Source organism: Ostrinia furnacalis, unplaced genomic scaffold (assembly GCF_004193835.3).
Source record: "Ostrinia furnacalis isolate ACB-3 unplaced genomic scaffold, ASM419383v2 OfSCF1172, whole genome shotgun sequence".
Taxonomy (NCBI): domain Eukaryota; kingdom Metazoa; phylum Arthropoda; class Insecta; order Lepidoptera; family Crambidae; genus Ostrinia; species Ostrinia furnacalis.
This window is the reverse complement of record NW_021131411.1, coordinates 2,078,991-2,106,340: the sequence shown is the minus strand read 5'-3', so window position 1 is coordinate 2,106,340 and position 27,350 is coordinate 2,078,991. Positions and strand designations below refer to the sequence as shown.

At 36.4% G+C, this 27,350-nt stretch overlaps 2 protein-coding genes across 2 annotated transcripts in view; one reads left to right on the top strand and one right to left on the bottom strand.

Moving 5' to 3' along the window:
• Positions 1–12,434, top strand: part of Llp1 (lysozyme-like protein 1) — a 37,308-nt gene extending 24,874 nt beyond the window's left edge. The window contains exons 4-5 of the mRNA XM_028302965.1: positions 9,979–10,042; positions 12,244–12,434. Coding sequence (XP_028158766.1) covers positions 9,979–10,042; positions 12,244–12,374 — 195 coding nt within the window. The 3' untranslated portion in view covers positions 12,375–12,434. The remainder of the gene's footprint in view (positions 1–9,978; positions 10,043–12,243) is intronic.
• LOC114351676 (Leucine-rich tendon-specific protein) overlaps positions 1–27,350 on the bottom strand; it is a 118,991-nt gene that overhangs the window by 64,620 nt on the left and 27,021 nt on the right. The gene's annotated exons all lie outside the window — the stretch shown is intronic.

The window sequence follows — 27,350 nt, the reverse complement described above, 5'->3', positions numbered from 1 at the left end:
GCAAAAAAGGGATATATTTTAGCATACAATAAATCATTTCAATTCTAAAACAAAACCGCTTTCAATTTGTATAACAGGGTCATTTAAATGGATTGGCAATCATGCAATATGGCGGCTTATAGTGGAACATCATTCATCAAGCTACTATTACCAGCTGAAAATATGCGTTCATTTATCTAAAACGGAGACCAACAATTTCAAAATATCAATTTTCAGTGATACGTTTTGGTAGGTAATGGTCATTTCTCTCGAACAGGTAATTTTTCATAATAATGAACAAAAGTGTGTACTTAAGTACCTACCTATTCATCTTCATCTAAGAAATAGTTGAGATTAAGAAACAGTTGAGATTACGAAACTATACTCAAGTAGAAATTAACACTCAATAATTGATGTTGAGCATGTGCTTAATCTTAGCCTCTTGGAACCGCTACAACTTCTGTGTAGTCAGCTTGACCGCCAATGAAAACCGACCAGTGAAAGCCAAGTTTGTCTTGGGGGAAAGTTAAACTGTCCTTGAACCCGCAACGAAATGAATCAGAAAAACATAGGAGGAGTTCGATGTTAAGGATCGACTTTCTTCCAGTGCAAAGTTATTTACAAATGACAAACAAATGTATAATAACCCATAAAAAATATATTCAACTGCAAATGCTTGCATTGCAGAAGATAAAGTACCACACTGGATTTTCGGAGGGCTTAGTGTGAGTTTATATCAAACGTCGTCACTATAGTGATTACTATTACTATATTCATTATAATGAGCGCGTAAAAAAATCACATTCAATGTAAGTATGTCGGATTGTACAGCGCCCCTAGCAGAAACTTTAAAGATCTAAAATTTTCATTTTTTTTAACGCGTTCACTAGTGAGTACGTTTGAATGTAAACTCGCACTAAGCCCTCAGAAGAACATAGGACGAGTTCGAAGTTAAAGATCTACTTTCTTTCAGTCCAAAGCTTAATAAGCTTAATGACAAACAAATGTATAATAATTAACTTAAAAAAAAATAAAACCGACTTCAAATGCGTGAACACAAAAAAAACTACAAAATAAAAAAAAAAGTTCTACCCTGGGGGGTGAAATATTTTCTTCAAATTCGCATGAAATCACCCTTTTGATAATACCTATTCAACAAAAAAATAATCGTTCAAATTGATTTATAATCGGCGGAGATATTGCGTATAAAAAAGTTCATCCCCAATTTTCCACCCTTGGGGGTTGTTTTTTCTATTATTAAATTTAAATGGGACCACCCTTGAGGTATTACCTATACGCCGAAAAAAGATTTGTTCAAATCGGTTCATAATTGGCGGAGTTATCGCGTAACAAACATAGAAAAAAAAACATACGGGTCGAATTGAGAACCTCCTCCTTTTTTGAAGTCGGTTGAAAAATATAGTCAACTGCAGATCATTGCATTGCAAGTACTACCTTATTATTATTCTGTGGTACTACCTAAACTGGATCTTCAGAGGGCTTAGTGTGAGTTAAAATCAAAAATCGTTACCAGTGAACGCGTAAAATTGTACGGCGCCCCTAGCGGAAACTTTCAAGAACCAAAATTTTCATATATTTTTTTACCCGTTCACTAGTGAGCACGTTTGATGTAAACTCACACTGAGCCCTCAGATTGAGTAACGATCGTATAATAGCACCAATATCGAGCCACTTATTTGCCGACGGTCCAGGACGGATGGGGCATATTACACTCGGATTTACCCGTGTTAATTTAGATGGAAGTGGGCCAGTGCACCGACCTAAAGGCATAGCTTGAGAGGGCTCAGCCACTTCATTCTATTAAGTCTAAGAAGGTATATCACGACGATACCTTTTTACAACTTGTATGACACAAAGCTGAGAAAGTGGCAGCACGTTCTCAGTACCTATGATTAACTCTACTTTTATCATTGTTACGGCACAGTGGCGATATAGTGAGTAATGCTTGGAGTTTTCCAACGTGAATCAGAAAAATGACGAGATCCTTATCCAAAGTAACCAACATAGCCTGCAGAATTTCCAAACAAGTGGTAGTGGACAGGGAGTAGAAAACTTCTCGAATGGCGACTACAAACCGAAAAACGTAGTGTAGGCAGACTCCAACTCGGTGGACCAACGATCTGGTACAAGAAGAGCGGGATCGTTGTGGAAATCCTTAAGGGAGACTTTTTTCCAGCAGTGGACGGCACTAGGTTGAAACGAACGAACACATAATTTAAATTCAAAAGGAACTTTCTGACACCTAATCTAGATAATATCTGGATGTGGGCAGCGCAGGACCGGTCGTTGTGGAAATCCTTGGGGGAGCCCTTAGTCCAGCAGTGGACGACATTTGGCTGAAAGGAACGAACGAATCTAGATGTACAGGCTGTTCTATTCGAGCTGTGGCCCGATCCTCAACGAGGCCCGACTGGAAGCCGGCCACTGGCTTGCGAATGGAGTAGCAGAGCGAAAATGTAATTGTTATACGAAGATGAGCCAATCCGTTCGCTTGTATTATGTATTTTTGTCGGCCTACATAAATATTTTACATCAAACATCGTCATTATCATCTTGATTTTATACAGGGTGACTTTGCAAAGTGTTTCCTTTTTCTAAATTCTCCCACGGTTTCAAAATTGTCATTATTAGCTTTAGCGTTATCATTATCATCATTTCAGCCACAATCAACCAAGCATCATTCAAGTTAAAAATCGAAATTCAGACTTTATAAACAAGTATTGAGTCTAGACTTAACGCTGAGTGCTAGCACTCATTGTATAGAATTCCCATTTAGGATCGCTCACTTGTCTGTCCAACTGTCGCATACCGTTTTCTCAGAATCTGGATGATTAGACTCGAAAGATACAAAGTTTTATTTTAGCATTAGGTGTACAAATTCTCATGTGGTTCATTTAATTTAATTTACGCCTCAAGTGTTAGGTTATTTCGTAAAACCTTGAAAATATTATAAAGATTTAGTACAGGCGACAACACGTTAGACGACACCTTTGTTTCAAAATCACAATTGTTTTTTGTATGGAGTTTGACAAATTTTTGACGTTTTTTATAATTAAAGTATGATGAACCTAGCCTAAGTTTCTATCTAAATCTATTTTGTACAAACTTTACTCGAGCTGCAATCGCAATTTTAGAATTCAAAGCTTTAAACAGTAAGAAGCTCTCAGTCTAGAATAATGTCTGAACCTGGATTAAGTAATCCGAGCTGTCTGAGTAGCTATTAATCACAACATGCGTTTTACTTAAAACGTCAGGCCTAATATTAAGAAAATGGACGAAATTCTTCTTAAACTTTTTAGTGAACAAAATTAAATTATCCTTTATGAGTCTATTTTTAAAGGACTCTTAAAATAATATTATTTTGTGTAACCTTTGTTTTAATTAACGAGCACTATTATACTTTATTAAGAAAAATCCGACACGTTAATAGCATCAGTAATTAGAATGAAATTAAATCAGGCGTTTACACGAACCAAAACAGTCTAAATTAAGAATAATATACGAGTAATTATTAAAATTCCCACCAAATCATCTATGAAAACAATTATAACTCAAAATTAAACTAGAGAAAGATCCACAGGCAACCTACACTAATATTATAAAGAGGAAGGATGTGATTGTTCGTTTGTTTGTATTTAAATTGACTCCGAAACTACTGAACTTATTTGTGCACAGTCACCCTGTATAAATTGTAATCAATGCCGATTTTGAATATTCTTCTCTGTCGTTACATCCCTTGCAGAGTGGTCGTCATGTTTTGTTGTATTTTTATTAACATCTTTATTAGCAGCCGCCCGCGACTTCGTTCGTGTGGATCCCGTTTTACTCCCTTAGAGGTTGAATTTTGCAAAATCCCGTCTTAGTGAGCACCTACGTTCTAAAAGGAACCCCCATGCAAAATTTGAGACTCCTAGCACTTGTAGTTTCTGAGATTTTGTAATAAGTGAGTGAGTCACTCAGTGAGCTTTAGCTTTTATAGATGTAGAGTTATTATGATTATCAGTATGCACAGTTTGCACAGTCATCCTGTATATTCCCATTTGATCACCCTCTAAGTGGTGACGTCATTAAGTCGCGTGGAGCATTTGCATTGTCGCTTCGTTACGGCGATGTGATCTACCTAGATTCTAGGATAGGCGGGTTCGATTCGAGACTAGATGACTAGTGGTGACAGTTTTGAAGTCATAATAATATCGATATTGGAATGTTTGAAAGAAATTGAAAGTATTCTAGTCAAAGAAACTTCGAAAAAAATGTGATTCAATACTCCAAAGCCATATTTTAAGCTAAAATGGACCGATCTATTTTCGGTGGAACTTGGTGAAAGTGACAGTGTAGGCCCGCCGTATAAACAGTCGCAGAACTAGCAGAACTAATGTACGTTAGCTGAAATAGGTACATCGGTTTGATGATGACGGTTTCAAGAAAATAGTAGCTATAGCTAGATGTAAAAAATACAAGGTAATGTACTCAGCTTTTTTTAAAGAATCTAAAAGTCCCGTTGACCCCTCGAGGTAACGGGACTATTCCCACCTTTCGTTCCCACCGCTGCAACTCCTGTGTGGCTAGGATCTACAGCTTGACCGCCAATAAAAACCCAACCAGTGAAGGTTTTTGTCCCGGGGGAAATTAAATTAATCAGAAGAACATAGGAGTAGTTCGAAGTTAAGGTTTGACTTATTTCCTTTGCAAAGCGGATTACGGCTTAGTAACCTTTGTGAAAAGATATGCACCACCCCTCGAGGTAAGCTAAATACTTATGTTACGAGTAGGTCCACCACAAAGTTCAGCGGCGGCGAGGTTCAAACCCGCGTTTCTCCGATTTGGATTCGCTAACTCCAACACCGGCACCAATTGTCTATTGTTGCTTTAATCGCATATCTTTAATTTCAAGTTTATCGATAAAACCTTTTCTCCTCTATCGACCACCCCCATCCCTGCCTCGCAAATCGAAGTCCCGATTGAAATCAGCCCGCGGTCGGTAAATAACGTCTTGCAAGCTAATACTTTCCCCTGGGATTGCTAATCTCAAGGCTGTGTCGCTCTGATGAACGTCTCGAATAGGTGCTCTGTTTGCCTGGAGAGTGTATTCTGGAGGCATTCGATATTTCGCGTCGTCTTTGGACATTTCGCACGACAATATCTTTGGAGGTTTATCTCAAACATAGCAACAACATTATCAATTCAAAATTCAAATTCAAAATTTACTTATTGGAAACAAGAAAATTTGTACATGAAAAAGCGTGTACGATAATAGCCGCAATAATTTCAGAGAACTGTGATGCGACTACTAACGCCCACTTCCGTAAAAATATTCCATAAACATACTATCAATGAACGTTTTGAATAGATGCTCTGTTTGCATGGAAGGCGTATTCTGGAGGGACTCGATATTTTACGTCATGTCTTTGGACATTTCACACTACAAAATCTTTGGACACCAGCTGATGGTGTCGTATGTAGACGACTATCTAAGTCGTACGTAGTCATTGTGTCGTGGGCAACAATAACATATTATTACTACAGATGTAGGCAGACCTGAACATGGTACTTAAATTATTTCTGCTATGTGTTAAACACAGAAAACATCCGGAGAAATATAAAGATATTTTTTTCATAAATGTATGTTTGTACTGATCGCCCTCTTTGACCTCGAGGATAACTTTCCGGGTTCCGAAATTTTCTAAAACAAAGCTGCTACTTTTATCAAAATATAAAGTCGAGTGATTACAAAATACAGACCCCAAGTTATGAAACAGAAACGGCTCAGCAATTGATATTCGTATTATGATGGATATTTATTTTGCTAAAACATATTTGTTCAACATAATCGAAACTCAAGTGTTTTTACGTACAATATACAATCGCCAGCATATCAAAATGTACATTTTTATTGCAAAAACGAACTTTATTTCGAGTACGTTAAGATATTAGGTAGTTGTTAGCCTGAGTTCCCAAATTCGCTTAATGTTGAAACGGAGCAAAATTACAAAGATTTAAAGTTAAGCCGAGAGTGTATGACGCGATTATCCTAATTTATGACGTCACTAATTACGTTAAACCTTTCGTAGAAGTTGGGTGTAAAACTCGTATCATAATAATAATATCATATTATTTCGCGTTCTCATTTACCGACCAGATTAAGTTAAAATAAATTGTTGTTATAATTTGAAGCTTGGATTCAATTTTGATAAGTTCTAATTTAATGATTCGGGCAGTTGTTTGTAAGGAGTACTGGGCACCATTTTACTTCAACTTTGACAAACGTCAAAAATCTGTCAAAATTCATACAAAAAACATCGGTTATCGTTATAGTTGCAACTCAGCCTTAGTAAACAAAATTGACAGAAAATTGGTAAAAAAAAGAACTAGGTACTCGTAGGTACGTTATCACGTTACGTTGACGTTACATCGTTGAAATGAATTTACATCAGTAACAGTACTAACTAAACAAAGAATGGTAGTTAATTTTAAAAAATAACTTCAAGTTTGTAGCATTTGTTACGACATCTAGCAAATACAAATTAATAAGTTTGGACAGACGAAGATACATTCAGTTTATTAAAGACACATTAAGTTGCAACAAAAATATTATGCAATCTTATGTGCTATCGATTGTAAATTTAAAACACAATAAGGGTTCCTTGTCAGGACTACGGAACCCTAAAACGTAGCACAGGAAAACGCACTACCATTTTTGCAGTCAATGTCAAATGTCAATAGATTTGTCAGAAAAGTGCCAATTCTCCCACTTTACAACTCGGGAACAATTTGAATAATTCCTGGACGCGTTCAATGTCACATTAACGTCGACTCACCCTACCTGAAGGTAACCGATTTTGTGTTATCCACCAGTTTATCTGATGGATATAAATTTGATTTTTGTCGCCGTATTGAACTTTTGTCTCAGAAACGATTCAGTGATACCTCTATTTGCAATGGAACATAGCTGAAAGTTGATTTTAAGTATCATAAAAATTTACATTTGGTTTCGGGACACAGTTCAGTTTTTTTGGAAAGCACGGAATAATAACGGAAACCTGAGTTCATTCAAGACGACAATCTCTTAGCCGAACAGAAAGGAACCATTATTCAAAGTGTTTTCACGTTATCCCACCGGGGAGTTGAACCTGGGACATTTGATTCTAGTCTAAAAAATCTTACTCTCCTAATATCGATTAATTAGGAGAGTGAGATCTTTAGACTCAAATGTCCATAGAGGCATTACGATTAAGTACGAGAAATTATCTAAGTTAATTATGAGGTTAATTAATTTGTATTCAATTATAAGGTTTAATAAATCTTCTTGTTTGCTTCCTACACACAGATTAATCTATATGTTATCACATAATATTATAATTTGAAGGCTAAATAGCATCTAAATCAGTGGCTCTTAACCTTTAAGCCCAAGGGACCATTTTACCAAATCTCTGTCTTGTCAAGGACCACTTTTTTTTTTCAAAATCCTATGAAAGGGGAGGTCGATTTCTCGCCCACTGTGCGACGTTTGCGTTGTGTTGACTCGACTCATCACGTCACTTCACTTGTTTTTATTACGATGTCTTCGTGGACCACTTGGAATGCCTCCAAGGACCACCAGTGGTCCGCGGACCACTGGTTAAGAACCACTGATCTAAATGGATTGAAGACTAATTTTATAAGTATTAGGAGAGTGAGATTTTTAGACTCAAATGTCCATGGAAACATTGCATGCAAGGACATAAAAGCGCTTTACTAGTTTATGTTAACTGTGGTTACATGAAAATTACAATAAACTTCAAAACCTACATACAATGCCAAAACAACTGAATTATTATCTCTTATCAACTACCCTGCCACGCGATTGTAGATTAACATTTAAATCATATCCCCGAAACTAAAGACCAAAATGGCGTCATCATTCAGGCGATAACGCAACACGATGCGGAATCTCAATGAGAATGATTGTGATGTATCCAGATTAATTAATCTGCCATAATCCCGACACAACACTGCGATTAATCAGCGCAACGGATTAAATTATGAGGTCGTCGACAAAACAGCGTTATTTAATACGGCTATTATATTGCTAAATTATCAGTGTGAATTGTAATGGTGTCTATCCGATAATTGAAAACTAATATTTAAATTGGCGTTGGGGCAGAAAAGTTCTCGAGTGGCGATCACGGGCGAAGTAGTAAGGGCCTAGCTAGCTAGATCGACGATAAGGTGAAGGTCAAAGGAAGCAGACAGACCATCATCATTTCAGCCACAGGACGTACACTGCTGAACATAGGCCTCTCTCAATGATTCCCAGATTGGCCGGTTGGTAGCGGCCTGCATCCAGCGCCTTCCTACTTACCTTTATGAGGTCATCTGTTTACCTTGTTGGGGGGAATCCCATGTTGCGCTAAATGGTACCCTTATAATGTACTTTACAATTTACTGTTGTTAGTAGCACATAAGAAAGCTTCAGAGCTTTAATTTTCAGAGCTGCGAGCTTTGTCTGAAATAAGTTTCTATTTTTGGACCAATCATAAACATAAAAATCTTCATAAGTGTAGAATTTGAGTGTAATATAAAAACAATTACAGCCTACACGGTTTGTAAATTTAATTTTGTTCTGTCACTGTCGCTCACCTTATATTGCTAACATAATTTATTTTATAGTTACTATGTTATTTTCTTAGTAGCTGTCGCAGACAAAGCAAAATATTTTCTTAATGAACCAAAAAACTTACTTACCTTTCATTTATTTTTACAACTTATTGCAAGTTGTTTTAATAAACGATTTGTTAGATGAATTTTCCAACTCCTACTTATAAAAAAAATACTATTTTTTCTTTCTTTCTTTCAATAAAAAATTGACACATCACTAAATTCTTTTCTCATTGTAAAAATGTCATAATGAAAAAAAGATTTCCCCTCGTTAAGCCCTGTCCGAAATATTAATCGTTGAGCCGCAATTCGATTGCATTATTTTACGTCTGCACGAATGAAATGAAAAGGGTTGCAACTGGCACTAATATGCCTTGAATTTTAAAGTGTCAATTCAACGATCATAGTATTTCATTATCCAAGATAGAGGTATTATCTGTGATAATTAAATAATTTGATGATAATGTAAGCTTCTATTGATATATTGAGATACCCCGCTTTGTGATTTAAGTACTAGATCTAATCTTAAACCCATTTAGAAGCTATTCAGCCTCGAAATTAAATTATGTGATTACATACGGATTAATCTGTATGTAGCAAACAAGACGATTCAAACCTTATAATTGAGTACATGCTTCATAACTCTTACGTAATTTGTACGACCTAAAATTAACGAATTTTCCATATTATATTCATAAAAGGAGATAACTTTCCACATATTTTAAGTACAAACTTACAAAACAACACTCACACTATAAAATATTAGCATAGATCAAAAGTAAAAGTCAGCTACGTATTTTTTGAAGAAGAGTGGCGTAAATACAATTTGCAGTGCAGGACAACGCGACCGTTTTGTATTATGTCAGCAAACAGCTTTTTAATTAATTCGCTTATTTATTTGGAACATTGCAATGCATGACGCTTATTATGAATGAATTTGTTAATCATTATTAATAGTTAATTGGGTAACGATTTAATTTAATAACTAGTGGCGCTGTTCGTTGCGGTTTTACCAGTTTTACAGAGAAGCTTTTAGTGTGTGTCCATATGTTTTTTTTTACGGTGAAATACTTTGTTTAATTATGTAAATACATATGTATAAACACAATACAATAAAAGATATAGCCAATAGTATAATATACCTACGGTAAAAGCACAAATTACATAATCATGCTTAGCATTTTTATTTGATTTTATTTTTCTTTATTATGGAATACCTTATGTCACTGTAACAGATGATATTTTGCAATAAACGACACTATTTTTAGATATTAAGAGTGACATTTCATTTAAGTTACGTGGTTATCATAGGTACTTAATGAATTTTTTCTTTATTTTCAGATAAACAATAAGGACTGGTGCAAAAAGGGCAGAAAAGGCGGCCATTGCAACATGAAATGTGAAGGTATTTAAACGTTTTATCAGATTTAATTGCAAATTAAGAACCATAAATAACAATAATTACAACTCAATTTATTGCGCTAATGAAAACGTAACCTCGTTAATTTATTTGGAGAATAAATGAGTTTCTAAATAAATTAAATCCATTGAAATGTTTAAAAAGATTTAAAAACTTATAGTTACTTATAGGATTTTCTTAAAGAAACCAAGTGTGGGACAAATCAGGACCAAGCCGTCTGCAGACGCATGACGCGGAGGGCCGACCCCAAATAAATGAATGGGCCACCAGGCAAAGAAGAAGATAGTTTAAAGGATTTTCCACATTGAATGCGTTCTGCGGTTAGGTCAAAGAACGCAGCCCGCATCATGTATGAATATTGTCGGTCAGGGCAATCTGTCAGCGGTCATTTAACTGTCATCTGTCAACTGTGCGGTTTATGTCTCTGCTTAAGCCCACACGGTCAGATTGCATCGATACAAAATGTATAGAGTTCACTTTAACCTGAACGCATCCAGTATGGAAAATCCTGAAAAGAATCTTCATCCAAATCCATCGAGCCGTTTTAGCGTGACTGAGCTACAAGCTGGCATTCAAAATATTAGAACTAGCGCCTCTTCGAAATCATGAATTTATTCCCAAGTTCTCATACGTGAACCGAAGAACACAGATGTTGGCAAGAAATTCGCTCGTCCCGCATTATGATACACAATGTAAAAGAATCCAGTGGTTTTTCCAAATGTAGCACACAAAATTACTGCCAAGTTTAGCGTTTAACTGAGTCAGTGCTTGAAGTATGAGAGCGGTACAGGAGGGTGTTTTGTGTCATCGTTTTATGTCACAAAACAGCCTCCTGTGTTCCTCCAGTTGGTTGACTTGTATGCTCTGTCACGTCATAACTATGTCACCCATCCCGTGCCTTAGTTATGCACTAGACTTTAATACAAGTTCTCGTTAAGCCAACCTTTCTGGTTAACGTGAAAGTGAAAGCCAAATCCTTCATTTTCCTCTGGTTTATTAGAGAGGTCTGTAGTCCTGCAATAGAAACTACCTGGCGACGATGATGATAAAGTTAAATATTCTAGAAGCTGTGTTATTATGCGACGCCATAGTCGACTCAAAATAAGTAGATAGGAGAGTCCACAATCAACAGTCGCTTCGGATCGATTTTATATTATCATCATCATTGGATAAAGTTCTCTAGTTTCTTTACAATTCTCAACAAAATTGTTGCGCAAGAGACCTTTGTCCAGCAGTGGACGACGTTGGAACGAAATCTAAAATTTTAAGAATGCAAGCGCGAGCATTCTTTCCCTTCCTGCCTTACAGCGGAACGTTCGTCGAATACTTATGCGAATGTCGATAGAATATGGATGGCATTTTTCACGGCCCGATACCGAGCCAATGAGAGATAGTAAAATATTAACTTTACGTCAACCTCGGTCTCATTTCAAATTGATGTCACTCATAACCCTGTCGAAAGAATGTTTTTCTCATATTACTTCCTTTCGTGTTGTACAATTTATAGGTACAAAATAATTTACAATACTTATGTCTATTTTGTGTGAGAACATCAATAAAACTAAATAATAGCTACATAGACTAAATATTTACAAATAAAAAATATGTCCCAAATCTTTCTACTTTTACCAGGAATTTCATTTAAGTATTCACAAACGATGCTTGCTTGAGTGAAGCAGCAAATCGAACGCAAAGAGTTGAATAGAGCCCTGTGATGTGTGACCCTGTGCGTCCACGCGCACTGTGAGACCTCATAGTAATGTTTGTGAACACGGGCGCTACTTAACTCATGTTTGACAATACTTGTTTGAAAAGCCCTTTCCGCTCAGTGAAATCAGGGTTATGGATGTACATTGACAGGTTAAGATAGGTTAAGAAGATTTTTTTTTCTAGTAGAATAAAGATTTTCAAGTCAATTTGACTAATCATTATATCTTTGAGAAGTATCATCGTGTCCTATTCTGAGGGGACAAAACTCCAGAGCAAATGCACGACCCTCTCTAATTTACCAGGGGCAAATGGAAGATTTGACCTAGACTCCCCTCGATAGCCAATGTTAGATAGCTATAGGTATCTACTACTTGTTCCTATTATTATGATTAAAATTAAGGTTTCTATTTCCTAGCAACTAAGACCATTTTCCACTACAACTATGTATGTGTAATATCATTGGTTTCTGATTTCAGACCTCCTGAACGAAGACTTGGCAGACGACGTCCGATGCGCCAAGAGAGTCTACGACCGAGTGGGCTTCAACGCCTGGCCTTCCTACTCGTATTGCAAGGAGAAGTCCTTGCCAGATCTATCTAGGTGCTAGAAACCGAATTTAGTACAGCAATAGCACAAACCTAGCAAGCTATAGATCGTTTCATCTACGAAGACGCGCCCCAACATTCTTCCGCTAATGTTTGAGTGTCATCGGTACACGCTAAATTATCCATGAGTTCACACGCACACTACAATAATGACGCTCGGATTGCTCGGCTCTAACTCCCCGCACCCCGCGCTTTCCTCGACCAAAAATTGGTGGGGCGCGTCTTCGTGGATGAAACGATCTATAGTCGTAAGTGCCTTTTTCCTGTAATACGGATTTCTAATCTGGTCCGCATGCGGGCTACCCGTATTTTATTATTTCATGTCTTCATTCATGAAATTATGAAATGCGGGCATGTCATTTCCACACGCGTGCTGAAATCTGCATCACAGGAAAAAGGCACTTATGGGCTCTACCATCAAACTCTACATACTCGTATTTCCATACAATATAGCCCTTAAGAAACCAAACCTTTGAACAAATTACGAATCCCACACAGAATGTTAATAATGCTAATTTTACTACACCATAATTATCTTCTTTAAGTTGTCAAATTAAGGTATGATAATGTAATGGAATAATTAATGAATTTGATCGTCAATTTTATTCATTCAACTGTTTTCAGACTAGTTTTTTGTTAATTAAGTGTGTTTACCCAATTGTGTTCAGATCAAAGTAAATATTTTAAGCTAATCTAAATCTCATTAGCATTTAGTTTTAATACATTAGTTGCAGTAGCGTTAACTTGGAAAAGTAATTAAGATTTTAATTCTAACGACTAAAGCGTATGAATAAATGTTAATTTCGAAGGTTAACTGCTATTATGTGCCTAGGTTAAACATTTTTGGAATTTTATATCAATTGCAATAAAGTTACAAATTGTATGATTTTATTTGGATTTTACTTTATATTCAGCTTTAATAGAATCCTTTCAAAGTTCAGGTTTTAATATAGCTCGCAAGTTACTCGCAATGTTACCCTCTGCAATTTAACGCCTGACGTAATTTATTCTACTGACTTAGCTCGAGCGCGCAATGTTGCTATAACTAAACGCTCTGGCGTTGCATAGATAAACCAGAGAGATTCTCTCAAAGCTCCTACATTTCAATATCCAGTGATATATTTAGTAAAAAGGCCTTTGACGGTGCAATATTAGATGCGAGAGAGCAATTTACTCGCGTGCTAACGATATATGAATTCATTTTCTGGGATTGTACCCACCTGGCTTCATGTTAATGTTCTTTTAAGGAGTAAGTATTTCTGTTCACAAACATTTTCCGCTTTTTCATAACAGGTTGTTTCCAACGTCGAAATATATTTGACGTTTATTGCATAGTTAATAACTCTTTCTCACCCTCTTCTATAAATTAATAGATATAAAGAACTATCTAGCTTCCAGCCCTTTCAAGTAGACGATTCTGATTGTCATCTTAAGTTTATTTATTATTTATAAGTCGTAAGACAGCTGATCATCGTATAATCAAGAAAAGAATACATGCAAATACCTACCAACTCCAAATATTTTCAAATCGCACACTAAGCTGGAGAAAGCTGGAGAAAGCTCTTAATCCAGCGGCTTAAAGATTGGGAACTTATGCTTTTGTAAGGTTTTTTCAAACTAATAAATAAGAATTCACAACTCAACGGTCTTTTATCAGCTGTCACAGACAAATAACAATCTAAAACTCTAGCTGGACATATAGAAGGTCTTTCATTATAATAAGGAATGGTGAGTGTTGGTTGAAGTCTAATTCCAGAGGTTTTGATTTGATCTGGGATGTTAATCACGAATTTGATAGAGTCAAATTTTCTAATATTACAAAGCCTTATCAACGATAGCGTTTGGACACGGTGAGCAGTTATTAAAGCTAGTAATGTGCATAATTTTTTTAGTTAAGCATTCAAAAGACAAATTTTCATAAGGATAAAGACTGCCTAAATGGTCCAATACTGGAGTCGGATCCCATGTGAAATCATACTTTGGAAGAGATGGCCTCAATCTTGATGTACCTTTCATAAATCTTTTTATTTGATTACAATTCATTATTTCCGAGCCTAGAATAAGGGACAACGCGGCTTTAGTAGAATTTAATGTTCCGTATTTGCTACCTTTGTCGAATAAAACAACAAAAAATTGCAAAACAAAAGTAACAAATGCAGAAAATGCATTGACATGTTTATCTTGGCAATAATAGTACCATTGTTTAAGACAAGTATTATACTGATTTAAGGTATTATTTGTAAGAGATGCTAGCATCACGTCAATAGCTTCCGGTGGTGTACCCTGCCTTAACATGGCCTCCATGATAAAACGGCGGCAACCAGGGTAAGGCTCCGGTGCAACTTGTGTTCCACACTGTAAGGAGATGATAACAAGTGTAAAGGACAATGACCAAAAGTGGTCCAAATGTCCACCACTATTGAGACCTATATTGGCTTATAGTCCATTAAATAGAGATTCACTTTCAGTATGGGACGAAAAAAAAATAAGCTGTCAGTAAAAAGTTATGACCGTATGAAAAATTGTAGTAGTTTACGCGCTAATCTCAGGAACTACTGGTCCGATTTGAAAAATTATTTTTGTTATGGATAGCCCATTTATCAAGGATGGTTTTAGGTTATATAATATCACCCTACAACCAATAGGGGCGGAGCAGCGACCACCCGACCATAATTCCAATATTGTTGTCTTTCTTCTGAGCTTATTTTTTTTTTTTAGCGAGAATCTAACACGGCACACTAAGCGATATGACATAACATGCATAGATTAATCCAAAATGTGCGATGGATAGAATGATATCAAGAACATTTTTCGGATGAAAAGTTATAACATAACTTTTCATTCAGTCATAACTTTTTACTGACAGCATATTTTTGATTGCGGTTTGGTTATAATGAATTGTATTTAGTAGACTATTTTACTACATAGGTCTCGTTAGTGGTGGACATTTGGACCACACTCCATACATTTTTGGTCATTGTCCTTTGGAGAAAATTCTATGGGTTCGTACACCAGCATGCTCTTAAATAGGGGATACCAAGGTTGGGTAGGCCAAAGTGGAACCACCACAATTCCCTTCGCCTTATCGTGGATAATCTTCTGCAAAACCTTGACAACTAAGCAAAACGGGGGAAATGCGTAGAAGTAGAACGGGGACCACGATAATGTAAAAGCGTCCACCGCGTAAGCTTCTGGGTCCCGATGCCATGAAACAAACCTTTGACATGGCAAACAAGTCTATATCCGGTCTGCCAAAAGTCCTACAAATGAGCTTATACGCGGAATCCGCAATCTCCCATTCAACATCAGCATGAATTCGGCGTGATTCGTAGTCTGCAATATAATTGTCACGTGAACTTATAAGACGCAAACACAAATAAGCCCCTTTCTTCACACCACTGCCAAATTTTCCTGCTAATGTTATTCAGATGAGGGTATCGAATACCTCCCATCCTATTTATATAGGATATGGCTGTGGAGTTATCAACACGCAACAAAACCTCGCAATTTTTGAGATGTTTTGCGAATACATTTAAAGCGAAGAAAGCAGCAGTGAGTTCCAGATAGTTAATGTGATGATTCAGTTCATAGAGAGTCCATTGACCACTAGCTCTTTGACCAGAACAAGTAGCTCCCCAACCGGTACGAGAGGCATCCGAGAAAATTTCTATTTTGAAATCACTAACCCGAATAGGACTAGTACATGTGTCTATATTACGTAACCACCATTTGAAGTCTTCATTTAAAGAATCAGGTAAGTAAACAACTTAATCGTAGTCTTCATTCTTTTGTAGGCAAAGAAACTTTGTTCTTTCGAAACTTTTGGTATACAGCCAACCGTACTGAACTGCTGGGCACACATATACTAGTAAACCTATGAGATGTGCAAAAGAACGAAGTGTACATCTTTTCAAGCCCTGGAAATGGTTAAGTTTTGCTTTTATCTTCTTTTGTTTATCAACCGGTATATTGATAGTTTGATTAATATAATTAAATTGAAAACCCAGGAAAGTCACAATTCTACTGGGCGTGCTAACGCTTTTTTCAGTATTAATAGTAAAACCTAACCATTCCAACAGGCACTTTGTGGTGTTAAAGTTTTTCTTACAGCCAGAATAATAAATAATTATGCAGTAAAAGAAGGTCATCTAGATATATGACAGATAGTAAGCCTTCTATGCTACGTAGGTGCTGCATGACAGGACGCATCAATTTTGTAAAAATATATGGTGCTATGTTAAGACCAAATGGAAGTACTTGAAACTCGTAATATTTTCTTAACCATTGAAAACGTAGGTACTTTCGGTAAGCTTCGTGGATGGAAATGGAAAAGTACGCGTCTTTGAGGTCGATAGAACACATGTAAGTATTCTTATTGATGAGCTTCATTGCAGTCCTATAGTCCTCCAGTTTAAAATGTGGAGCATGTATCATCATCATCATCATCAACAGCCCTTTACGTTTACATAAATATATTGACTTGGCCATCGCATGAAAATACGTGTAAATTAAATTATTTAGTGCGATGGCCAAGTCAATAATTTATGTAAAACGTTAAAGATTTCCTGGCCTGGACTTGGAATTACATGGATCTCACAACTTTTTACCGTAGAACAACTGAGTTGCGAGACTTGGTTTTTTTGACAAGTATTGTTTTTGATGGGATCTCATTTCTTTTTGTATTTTGTTAACAGTTCTACTTTTATCCTTTTCGGTACCTTCTACTTATTGTATGTATATCTAACCAGCAACGAATTTTCTTAAAGTCCTCTCTCTGACTTATGAAATTTTCTTATTTTTGTAGGTAGCCTTCCGTTTTCTCTTTTCCGGTTCTACTTCTTAAGCTGAAAACTGGACCAAAATTGAAAAATGTTACTCGACTTGGCGGGGACACTGCCGTGTGCCTTTATATTTAATTTTATATGGTATTACAAACTTATTAAGGTAAGTAGTTAAATATTTATAAAACTGGACCGATATTGAAAAATTTTGCTAGACTTAGCGGTTGCACTACCGTGCCCCCAAATATTTTAGTTTTTCCTTGATTCATACACCAAACACTACTTATATTCCAAATTTGAAGCTTCTAGGTCTGCTAGAAGTGCCTTAGAATTTTGATGATCGGTGAGTCAGTCAGTCAGTCAGTCAGTGAGTGACAAAATTAAGAAACTTTGACCCGTTATAAATCTTAAACTACTGGTTCAAATTGAATGAAATTTGAAATATACCGTGTCTTTACAATGCCTGCATGGTTACTGAAAATTCAGTCTTCTAGTTTTATCCACAACGATGATACAGGGGGTCGAAAATGGCCTGAATTGCTTCGAGAAAAGGATGGTACGGCCGTGCCGCTTTTTTGCTCGACTTGGTGGGGGCACTGCCGTGCCCCCAGATAGGCTATAATTTATGATGACGATCTGTGACAAACTAAATTTCACGCGGGTGAAGCCGCGGGCCAAAGCTAGTACTGAAATAAATGAAACACATGGTTGATTGGTAATATATGTATTTACAGTCTGGTCTGTGAGCACGTAGAATTTTGTCCAATGACCCCAAGCTACTCATTCTTATCGCTCGCGCGTAATTATGTTGCTGTCGCACTGCGGGCGCCCGTCGCACAGTCGCGACAGCAATATAATTATGTATAATATATTACCAATCAACCATGTGTTTCATTTATTTCAGTACTAGCTTTTGGAGAAGGAGGGCGCCACCGCGCTGTGTAAAGTTCGTCTCGCGTAAATAAATTCTTAAAAATAGTTTAAGTGAACTCTTTAACGATTTTATAAAGTAAAACTGTTCTATAATGTGATATGACCCTGGACAAGTGTTATCTTTAAAATATACAGTAAACCTATGAAGAAAAAGTGCAAAATAACAAAGTGTTAATACTCAAGTGATTTCAATATAAACAGCAATTAAAACTATGTACTCTATGTTTAAACAATTGAAATAAAGTGTGAACGTTGTAAACCCTATGTGCTTTTGAGGTATTTATAAATTACTGATAAACATTAAAAAATATAAATCGAGAATATTCTGGAAATATTTTTTAATATGATACAAAATACAACGACATCTGTTGTCCAGTAGCGAAACTAACTAGGACCAACATAAGCACTAGATAAAGAAACAATCATCCGTAAGCAAATCATACCTCTACTCTCCAAAAGATGGCGCTATGTGAAGGTTGTAGACAAAATATCCCAGATAGACGATTCCTCAAATGTTCTTATTGCGATAAATTCTACGACTTGGAATGTGCAAATGTCTCCGAGGCGCGATTTTACAATACTATGTCACCTAATAGAAAAAAGAATTGGAAATGCCAAACGTGTATTTGTAATGCTCCTAAAAAAGACAACTCAAACACTCCTATTAGACCAAAATCTCCTGATTCATTTATTACAATGAGAAAGAAAAAAGACCAAATCGAAATAGCTTCCATCGCATGCTTAAATCAGACAATAGATATAGACCAGTCAGTTACTGAAATATGTGACGACACACAGATGAGTACCTCTGACATAAACGAACCACAGACTGTTACTATAGATATGATAAGCAAACTACTGGATGTGAAACTGGAACAGATCAGGACGAGTCTATTGCAAGATATTAAGAATACTATCCAAGCAGAATTTAATGCTGCATTACTAAACCTTCAGCAAGACGTCGAACACAAAACAAATGAGCTAAAAAACGAACAATCCACCATTAAGGAAGAGATAAGAGTAATAGACAAGAAGATTCAAAACATAGAAGAACGACTACATTCACTGACTAACTCGAAGAAAATAGTTCTGTTTGGATTAAGGGAACAAAATAATGAAACAGATTATGATCTATATGAAAGCACTTCAAGAGTGTTTCATGATATTTTGGACATAAATATTAACCCATTCATCGAGGAAATAAAACGCATTGGGAATAGAGGAAATAACCGACCATTACTGATTGAGGTGACGAATAAAAGAATGGCAAAATATATAATTCAAAATGCTAAATGCTTTAAAAACACTGGATTGGCGGTTGATATATTTATGGAAGGAAAGGAACTAAAAGACCGAAACTTGCTACGACAAAATTTAAAATCAGCGCGAAAAAATGGACACCACGCTATCATAAGAAATAACAAATTAATTATTAATGGCATAGAAACATCTGCAATGGAAACACCCATCACGAAAACACAAGAGAAGAACAATGAAACAAAGAAAGCGAATGTCCAGCCGTCCCAGGCCCAGTCGTCCCGGGTCCAGCCGTCCCAGGCCCAGTCGTCCCAGGCCCAGGCGTCCCAGGCCCAGTCATCCCAGGCCCAGGCGTCCCAGGTCCAGTCATCCCAGACCCAGCCGTCCCAGGTTCAGCCGTCCCAGGCCCAGTCGTCCCGGGCCCAGCCGTCCCAGGCCCAGTCGTCCCGGGCCCAGCCGTCCCAGGCCCAGTCGTCCCAGGCCCAGTCGTCCCGGACCCAGTCGTCCCAGCCACCGCAGCCCCACCCCACCCCGGCGCCCCAGCAGCGCCATGCCCACAACAGTAAGAAGACAACAACAACTACGCACAACCAGACATTTCGATAGTGGATTACTTATAACATTCCAAAACATCCAAAGTATAGGAAATAAATTACATTTGATTGAGCACTTATTGACAGATTCTAATATTGATATTATGTTACTATCAGAAATATGGAAAAACAGAAATTATTGTAACTCTATTAATTTACCAGGCTACAAACTAGGATCATTGTACTGCAGAGAAAATTATGAGGGAGGAGGTGTCTGTTTAATGATAAAAGATAGCATAGATTTCATTGAGAGAACTGATATAGTTAACTATTCTGTAGAATTTATTATAGAATTTTGTGCAATAGAAATACCTAAACTAAATACTATTGTAATAGGACTTTACAGAGCCCAGCCGTCCCAGGCCCAGTCGTCCCAGGCCCAGTCGTCCCGGACCCAGTCGTCCCAGCCACCGCAGCCCCACCCCACCCCGGCGCCCCAGCAGCGCCATGCCCACAACAGTAAGAAGACAACAACAACTACGCACAACCAGACATTTCGATAGTGGATTACTTATAACATTCCAAAACATCCAAAGTATAGGAAATAAATTACATTTGATTGAGCACTTATTGACAGATTCTAATATTGATATTATGTTACTATCAGAAATATGGAAAAACAGAAATTATTGTAACTCTATTAATTTACCAGGCTACAAACTAGGATCATTGTACTGCAGAGAAAATTATGAGGGAGGAGGTGTCTGTTTAATGATAAAAGATAGCATAGATTTCATTGAGAGAACTGATATAGTTAACTATTCTGTAGAATTTATTATAGAATTTTGTGCAATAGAAATACCTAAACTAAATACTATTGTAATAGGACTTTACAGAGCAGACCGCCATACTGATACTTTCTACGAACAAATCAATAAACTGCTAAAAAAACTAAACACGAAAGACAAAAACAAATACATAGTGATAGGGGGAGATTTTAATATAAATATGCATGTAAACAATAAACAATCCCAAGAGCTTATAAATACAATGAACTCATTTAATTTAAAACAACTTATCCGCGAACCAACGAGGGTAACTAAAACAACTTCATCCTGTATTGACTTAGTATTCACAAATTACACTAGCCTAGTAAAAAAATCTTACGTTGAGGACTATAGCCTATCTGACCACAAAGCTGTTCATGTTAAACTAAATTCTGATTGGCATTACGAAAACAATAATACTATTTACAAACAAAAAAGAATATTTACAAAAAACAACATAAATATGTTTAAAGATTCGCTAAAAGAGCAGAATTGGGATAATATTATAGATCAAAATAAAAGTGTAGACTATAACTATAATTCATTCATAACAGTAATAAAGAATAATCTAAATAAACATATTCCGATGAATAATATAAAAATTAAGAATACTACAAAAAAAACATGGTTAACAACAGGAATAAAAAAATCATGCATTTATAAAAGAGCGTTAGGTAAACTTGCAAAGGAAACAAATAGTGAAATCATTAATCATTATTACAAATCATATACGAAAACATTAAAACGTTGTGTCAAAACTTCAAAGAAGTTAATGTATATTAAACAAATGAAAAACTCCGATAACAAAATAAAAACTATGTGGAATATAATAAATAGCAAAACGGGAAAAAATAAACAGAAAAAATATAAAAACATGCAACTAGTAATCAATAATAAAATCATAGACTGTCCAAAAGAGATAACAGAAACCTTCAACAACTACTTTGTTACTGTCGGCCAAAACAATAACAAAAATATCAATATAGGACAACCTGTAATTGACCCCCCAGTAAATTCACTATACCTAAAACCCGTTACAAACGAAGAAATAATGAAAATTATAAACAATTTAAAAACCAAATATAGCTATGGTGTAGATGGTATTCCACCAAAACTACTAAAGCATTGTGCAGAAGAACTATCTCAACCTCTCACCTCTATAATTAATCAGAGTTTCCGCGATGGTGAATTTCCAAACCTACTAAAGATGTCGCTAGTTAAACCAGTTCATAAAAAAGGCGATAAGAGCAATCCCAAACATTATAGACCAATAGCAATCTTACCATCATTTTCTAAAGTAATTGAAAAAGCCATGTGCAATAGGTTATACACGTTTTTAGAAAAATTTAATATCTTAGATGATTGTCAGAATGGGTTCCGGAAATCTAGGTCAACCACCTTGGCAGTGTATAAATACATCCAAGCCGCTCTTCAACACATAAATGATAAAAAATATGCCTTAAGCATATTAATAGATATGACAAAGGCATATGATAAAGTGTCACATAGCATCCTTTTGTCCAAATTATATGGCTCAGGTATACGAGGTACTGCATACAACTGGTTCAAATCATACCTAACAAACAGAAAACAAATAGTCCAAATAGAATATCACAACACTTCAACGAACAAAATAGAAATAATCACATCAGAAGAAAGAGACATGACCTGTTCCATCCCCCAGGGAAGTGTACTAGGTTGTGTACTCTTTTTAATTTATATTAACGATCTTCCGAAAATCTTAAATAGAGAAATATCATTTCCCATACTTTTTGCAGACGACGTGTCTATTTTAATCAAGTGCGAAAAAAACTCAAATCCTAACACCCTTATCAATGATACATTATCAAATATTACACATTGGCTTAAACTACACAACCTAGAAATAAATCTTAATAAAACAAAAATAATGCAATTCCGACCATATACAATAGCTCCCCTAAACATAAATATAATACTGGACAAAACACAATTAGAAACAGTAGATACTTTTAAATTGCTAGGACTACACATAGATACAAACATCAATTGGAAAACACATATCGATCAAATAAAAACTAAATTATCAAAGTTCACATACGCCCTTTTCGAAATCAAACACAGCACCAACACAGAAACAGCATTAACGACATACTACGCGTACGCATATTCCTGGCTGAAATATGGCATAATGCTATGGGGCAACAGCGTAAATGCCAATGACTTGTTTCTACTACAGAAAAAATGTGTAAGAATTATAGCCCAAATAGATAATACACAAAGCTGTAAACCATATTTCAAAAAATACAAATTAATGACTCTAACATCAATATACATACACGATTTATGTTCATTTGTTTATAAAAACATAAACTCATTCCAAAAAATGCAAGACACCCATAACGTAAACACTCGTCATAAAGAAAAACTATGCCTACCATACTCGAGAATTAAAATGCTGAATAGCAGCCCATACTATATGGCCATCAAGCTATACAATAAATTACCACTGGAAATAAAAAACGAACAAAAGTACACAATTTTTAACAACAAGCTAAAACAATTCTTAATAAATAACTGCTACTACAAACTAGACGAATATTTAAATAACAAACCCTATAAAACAACATATAAATAATACAACAAACTAACTTTTTAAACTTTTTAATTTTTTATTAAAATATCTCATTATGGCGCTCTGAGTCTTTAGCAAATATATTATATATAACATAGATAACATAATATATTATATTCAATAGAATATTTGATTTAATAGTAATGTTACTCATACTTACTTATTTATAAAAATAAATAATGTAGCCCTCCCATCAAACCTTTGCAATGCCTTAACTAGGTAACTAAGTAATAAGCACACATGTATTAGTGATAAGACCTTTAATGTACACTTAGTAGGCAAATAAACAATTTGAATTTGAATTTGAATTTAAGTAATTCCTGTAAGTTTTTCGCATACGTATTTTTCCACGTTCTGCCTAATGCAGTGTTTCTAAAACTGGGGTATACGAACCCCCGGGGGTTTGGGAGTTTGAAAGTAATCGTAAAGGGTTTATGATATGATTTACATACCATACGTACGACAGGTGATGGGTACATCTTCTCTCATTTGTAATGGTGTTGAAGTAAACCTACTTTTTGTAACTGTTATCTTTTATCTTTCGTTTCAAATGTCATTCCTGGACAAAGGACTCTCCCAAGGATTTCCACAACAACCGCGCTGCTCGCCTCCAGGTGCTTCCCGCGACCCTCACCAGATCGTCGGTCCACAGACGATCTTTAGACTATCAGCCCCCCTAGACAAAACACACTTTTTGATCGAATCGAAAATCGAATCCGTCAAAACTCCATACAAAAAAGGGGCTTTTCGACCACTTTTCGACTGGTTTGCGATTATAATTTGCACTTTGTCTAGACCCACAGATACCGCTTGTTAAAGGTCAATAGGTGTACAGTCAGCGTCGAATAGCACCCAAAGTAGCCAAAAAGTTCGCAACACGTCTTTGGTTTTTAATTAGAATGTGTTGTCAACTTTTTGGCCACTTTCGCCAACTACCACTATTTGAGGCTAACTGTAGGTGGAATATAAGTTTGAGAAACGCTACCATAATGCGTCTGTCAGCACCTACCTCAGCCATGAATTTTAAAGTAAACTCTAATCGTGGTTAGGTTAGCCAGGTGTTCGGCTTTAGCCGGACATGTTTGGCTTTTTGCAGTCTTGTCCGGCCAAATATTGTCTCGTCCGTCAGCCACATGGCTGCCGCGCGAAAGTCGAGCCACAGAATAATATCAAGCGCACGCATCAGGATGTTGGGCAACTAATGATGATAGTACTCACTCGTGAGCTTTGACACAATTGAACCTAGTGACATGACCGGCTTTTAGAGTAAAATGTCCGGCCAACTGAAGCACAGAGTCCGGCTTTCGATCTTTACCTGGCCACCCTACGCGGAGTCCTCTCAAAGCCCCGGATATTGCCGTGGCTGCGCGCGACCGTTTCACCTACGATTTTGCGCTTGCAGATTTTTATAATATGTTATTCTTGTTTTCAGTCCGCTTTTTCTATTACAAAGCAAGGTTTTGTACTGGAGACGTGCTGGATTTAAATAAGTAAGCAAAGTTTGAATTTAACCATAACTTTGTGGTGATAATAGAGTCTTCCAGTGACTTGGCCCACGTTTAGCTTGTTCCACGGGCCAATTTTTAAATGGTTTTTCTTCCAGTGACTGTGCTTACCTCTAAGATTCTAGAGTAGATTTTTGTTGATTTGGTGTTTAATTTATTAATATAAAACATTGAAGGTGGGCCCAGTCACTGGAAGAAAAGACTTGACCTGTGGACCAAGCTAAAAGTGGGCCAAGTCACTAGAAGACTATTACAGCTCAACGGTGAAGGTGGCGGACTGGTCGACTCTAGATCTGAGGAACGCTGGTTCAAACTCCACCGCTGCTGCGCGCTGGACTAGGTACTATGGTGAACCCACTCATAATACAAGCATTTAAGCCTAACTACCACGAGGGTTAACGAGACTGCTTATTAGTATTTTGTGCGACAAAAATTACAATAATGAAAACGTTTATCTGTGTCTAGTGAGAAATCATGTATTATACCACTGTCTGTTTTCACCTACTGGGAAGACACTGACTCCTGAAATACAGTTTACACTAGTTTAGGAGTCAGGGTTTTAATATAAAATGTTAAAGTGAAAAAAAAGAAAAAATGTGGCATTGTGACACGTAATTGGAAATACCGATTTCGACTTAGTTATTTTCGCATGAAAGGAAACATAATAATATAAGTGTAATAGAAAAACATATATTTAAAGGACTCAGAGGCGTACTTTGGGTGAAGCCTAGCCCAGTCAGTAAATTGAAGTGGGTTGAGTTGATTATTATGAAGATATTGCCTGACTTCGGTACATTAGTCGCTCGTAAACACTTTCAACTCTTATCATAGGAAGGTACTTGTTTAACGTGAAAAACTAGGTACAATACATTTTGTTCATTTATTATTTCTTTTGTTAAAAACAATTTGGAAGACTTACACTATTATAAGCACTTACAATGTGATTTGACTTTTCCAAAATTTACCTGCAACAAAAATATGATTGATTAATTCAATTATAAACAATATTACCTACAGATCATCATCATTTCAGCCACAAGACGTCCACTGCTGAACATAGGCTCCCCCAATGATTTTTGTATTGCCCCGTTGGTTGCGGCCTGCATCCAACGCCATCCTGCTACCTTTATTAGGTCTTGATCCACCTTGTACTTAAATATATCTATCATAAACTAAACTCTAGATAGTTCATCAGGTTTCGAAGTCCAAAGTGGAATTCAGAACCTCAAAAAGCCTTCAGAATGGATTTCGTCCGACAAAAATACGAATATCGATCCAATTAAACACAATAATTATAGTCCGATCCAGGCAGATGATCGATACTGATTGATCTTAATCGGACATGCATCTGCGGGAACCGATTGTCCAGCTTTTTGTTTCCACATCATTTTAGATTGAAAGAGATAAAGCATACCGAAGAAATGTGAGTAATATTGAAGAGAACTTTTGTAAAGGGAATCCATAAACTTTCATTTTTTGTAAGTGAAAGATGGATATTGATAAAAAAAAGTGTCTGAAAACGGTAGCAGAATACTAGCTGAACATCTTCCTTATAAACTCTCTTAGAATTTTTTGTCATTTGTCTTGGTACCATATTCATAACATTTTCTTATCTAAATGTGTCTAATATTTTATGTGGAAAATTGCATATTTGATGTGGTCAATAAGGTTTTCCTCAATTGCGGTCACCAGTTGACGCCACTGGCGAGCAAGGTCCTGTCACTGCTTGTAATTTAGTCAGTGTAATGCCAACTCGTGAGCGCTGCAGCGGTAGGAAGACAATCGTATGCACTTTCTCTACTTTTAAAATTAGCTGATTATATCTTAACATTCTAAAAACGGAACTATTCCCACCTCTCGTTCCCACCGCTGCAACTCCTGTGTAGCCAGGATCTACAGCTTGACCGCCAATAAAACCCAACCAGTGACGGTCAAGTTTGTCCCTGGGGAAAGTTCTGTCTTTGGGCCCGCAAGACCATGTTATCAAAGCCTAAGTATGCTAATCTAAAAGAAAAAGCAATATTAGTTGGTCTACAACTCATTAATAAATTGCCTACATGGCTGCCACGACCGTTGCGCAACCAGTGTGTGGGCATTTGTTTCTGAAATCTGTTCTACTTGGAAATGCAAACAGCTGGTTTATAATATTAGTTAATCTTTGAAACATTTATCATTTAAGTTGGTTGTAACAACTTTTACCACGCACTTATTCTTTAACTTAGAAAAACAACTTTATTTACTTAGAGGATTGTATATTAGGTTACTTGATATTATAAACGAGAATTTATGAATATAAAAGGAACAGCTGTCGGCCTAGGATGCGCGCCACGATAAGCTTTTATCGTTTCATTTTATCGATTTTACGTTATGATTTTACGTTTGTCGTCTAAAATCATCGATAAGATTTTATCACGGCGCGTACCCTAGCCCGGCTGGTCTAACTTCGATGTAACTTTACACGTCACTAGGTTCTTTATCAGAACAGTTAACTGCTACATGTAGAAGATGTCACGGGAACGAGTTAGAAT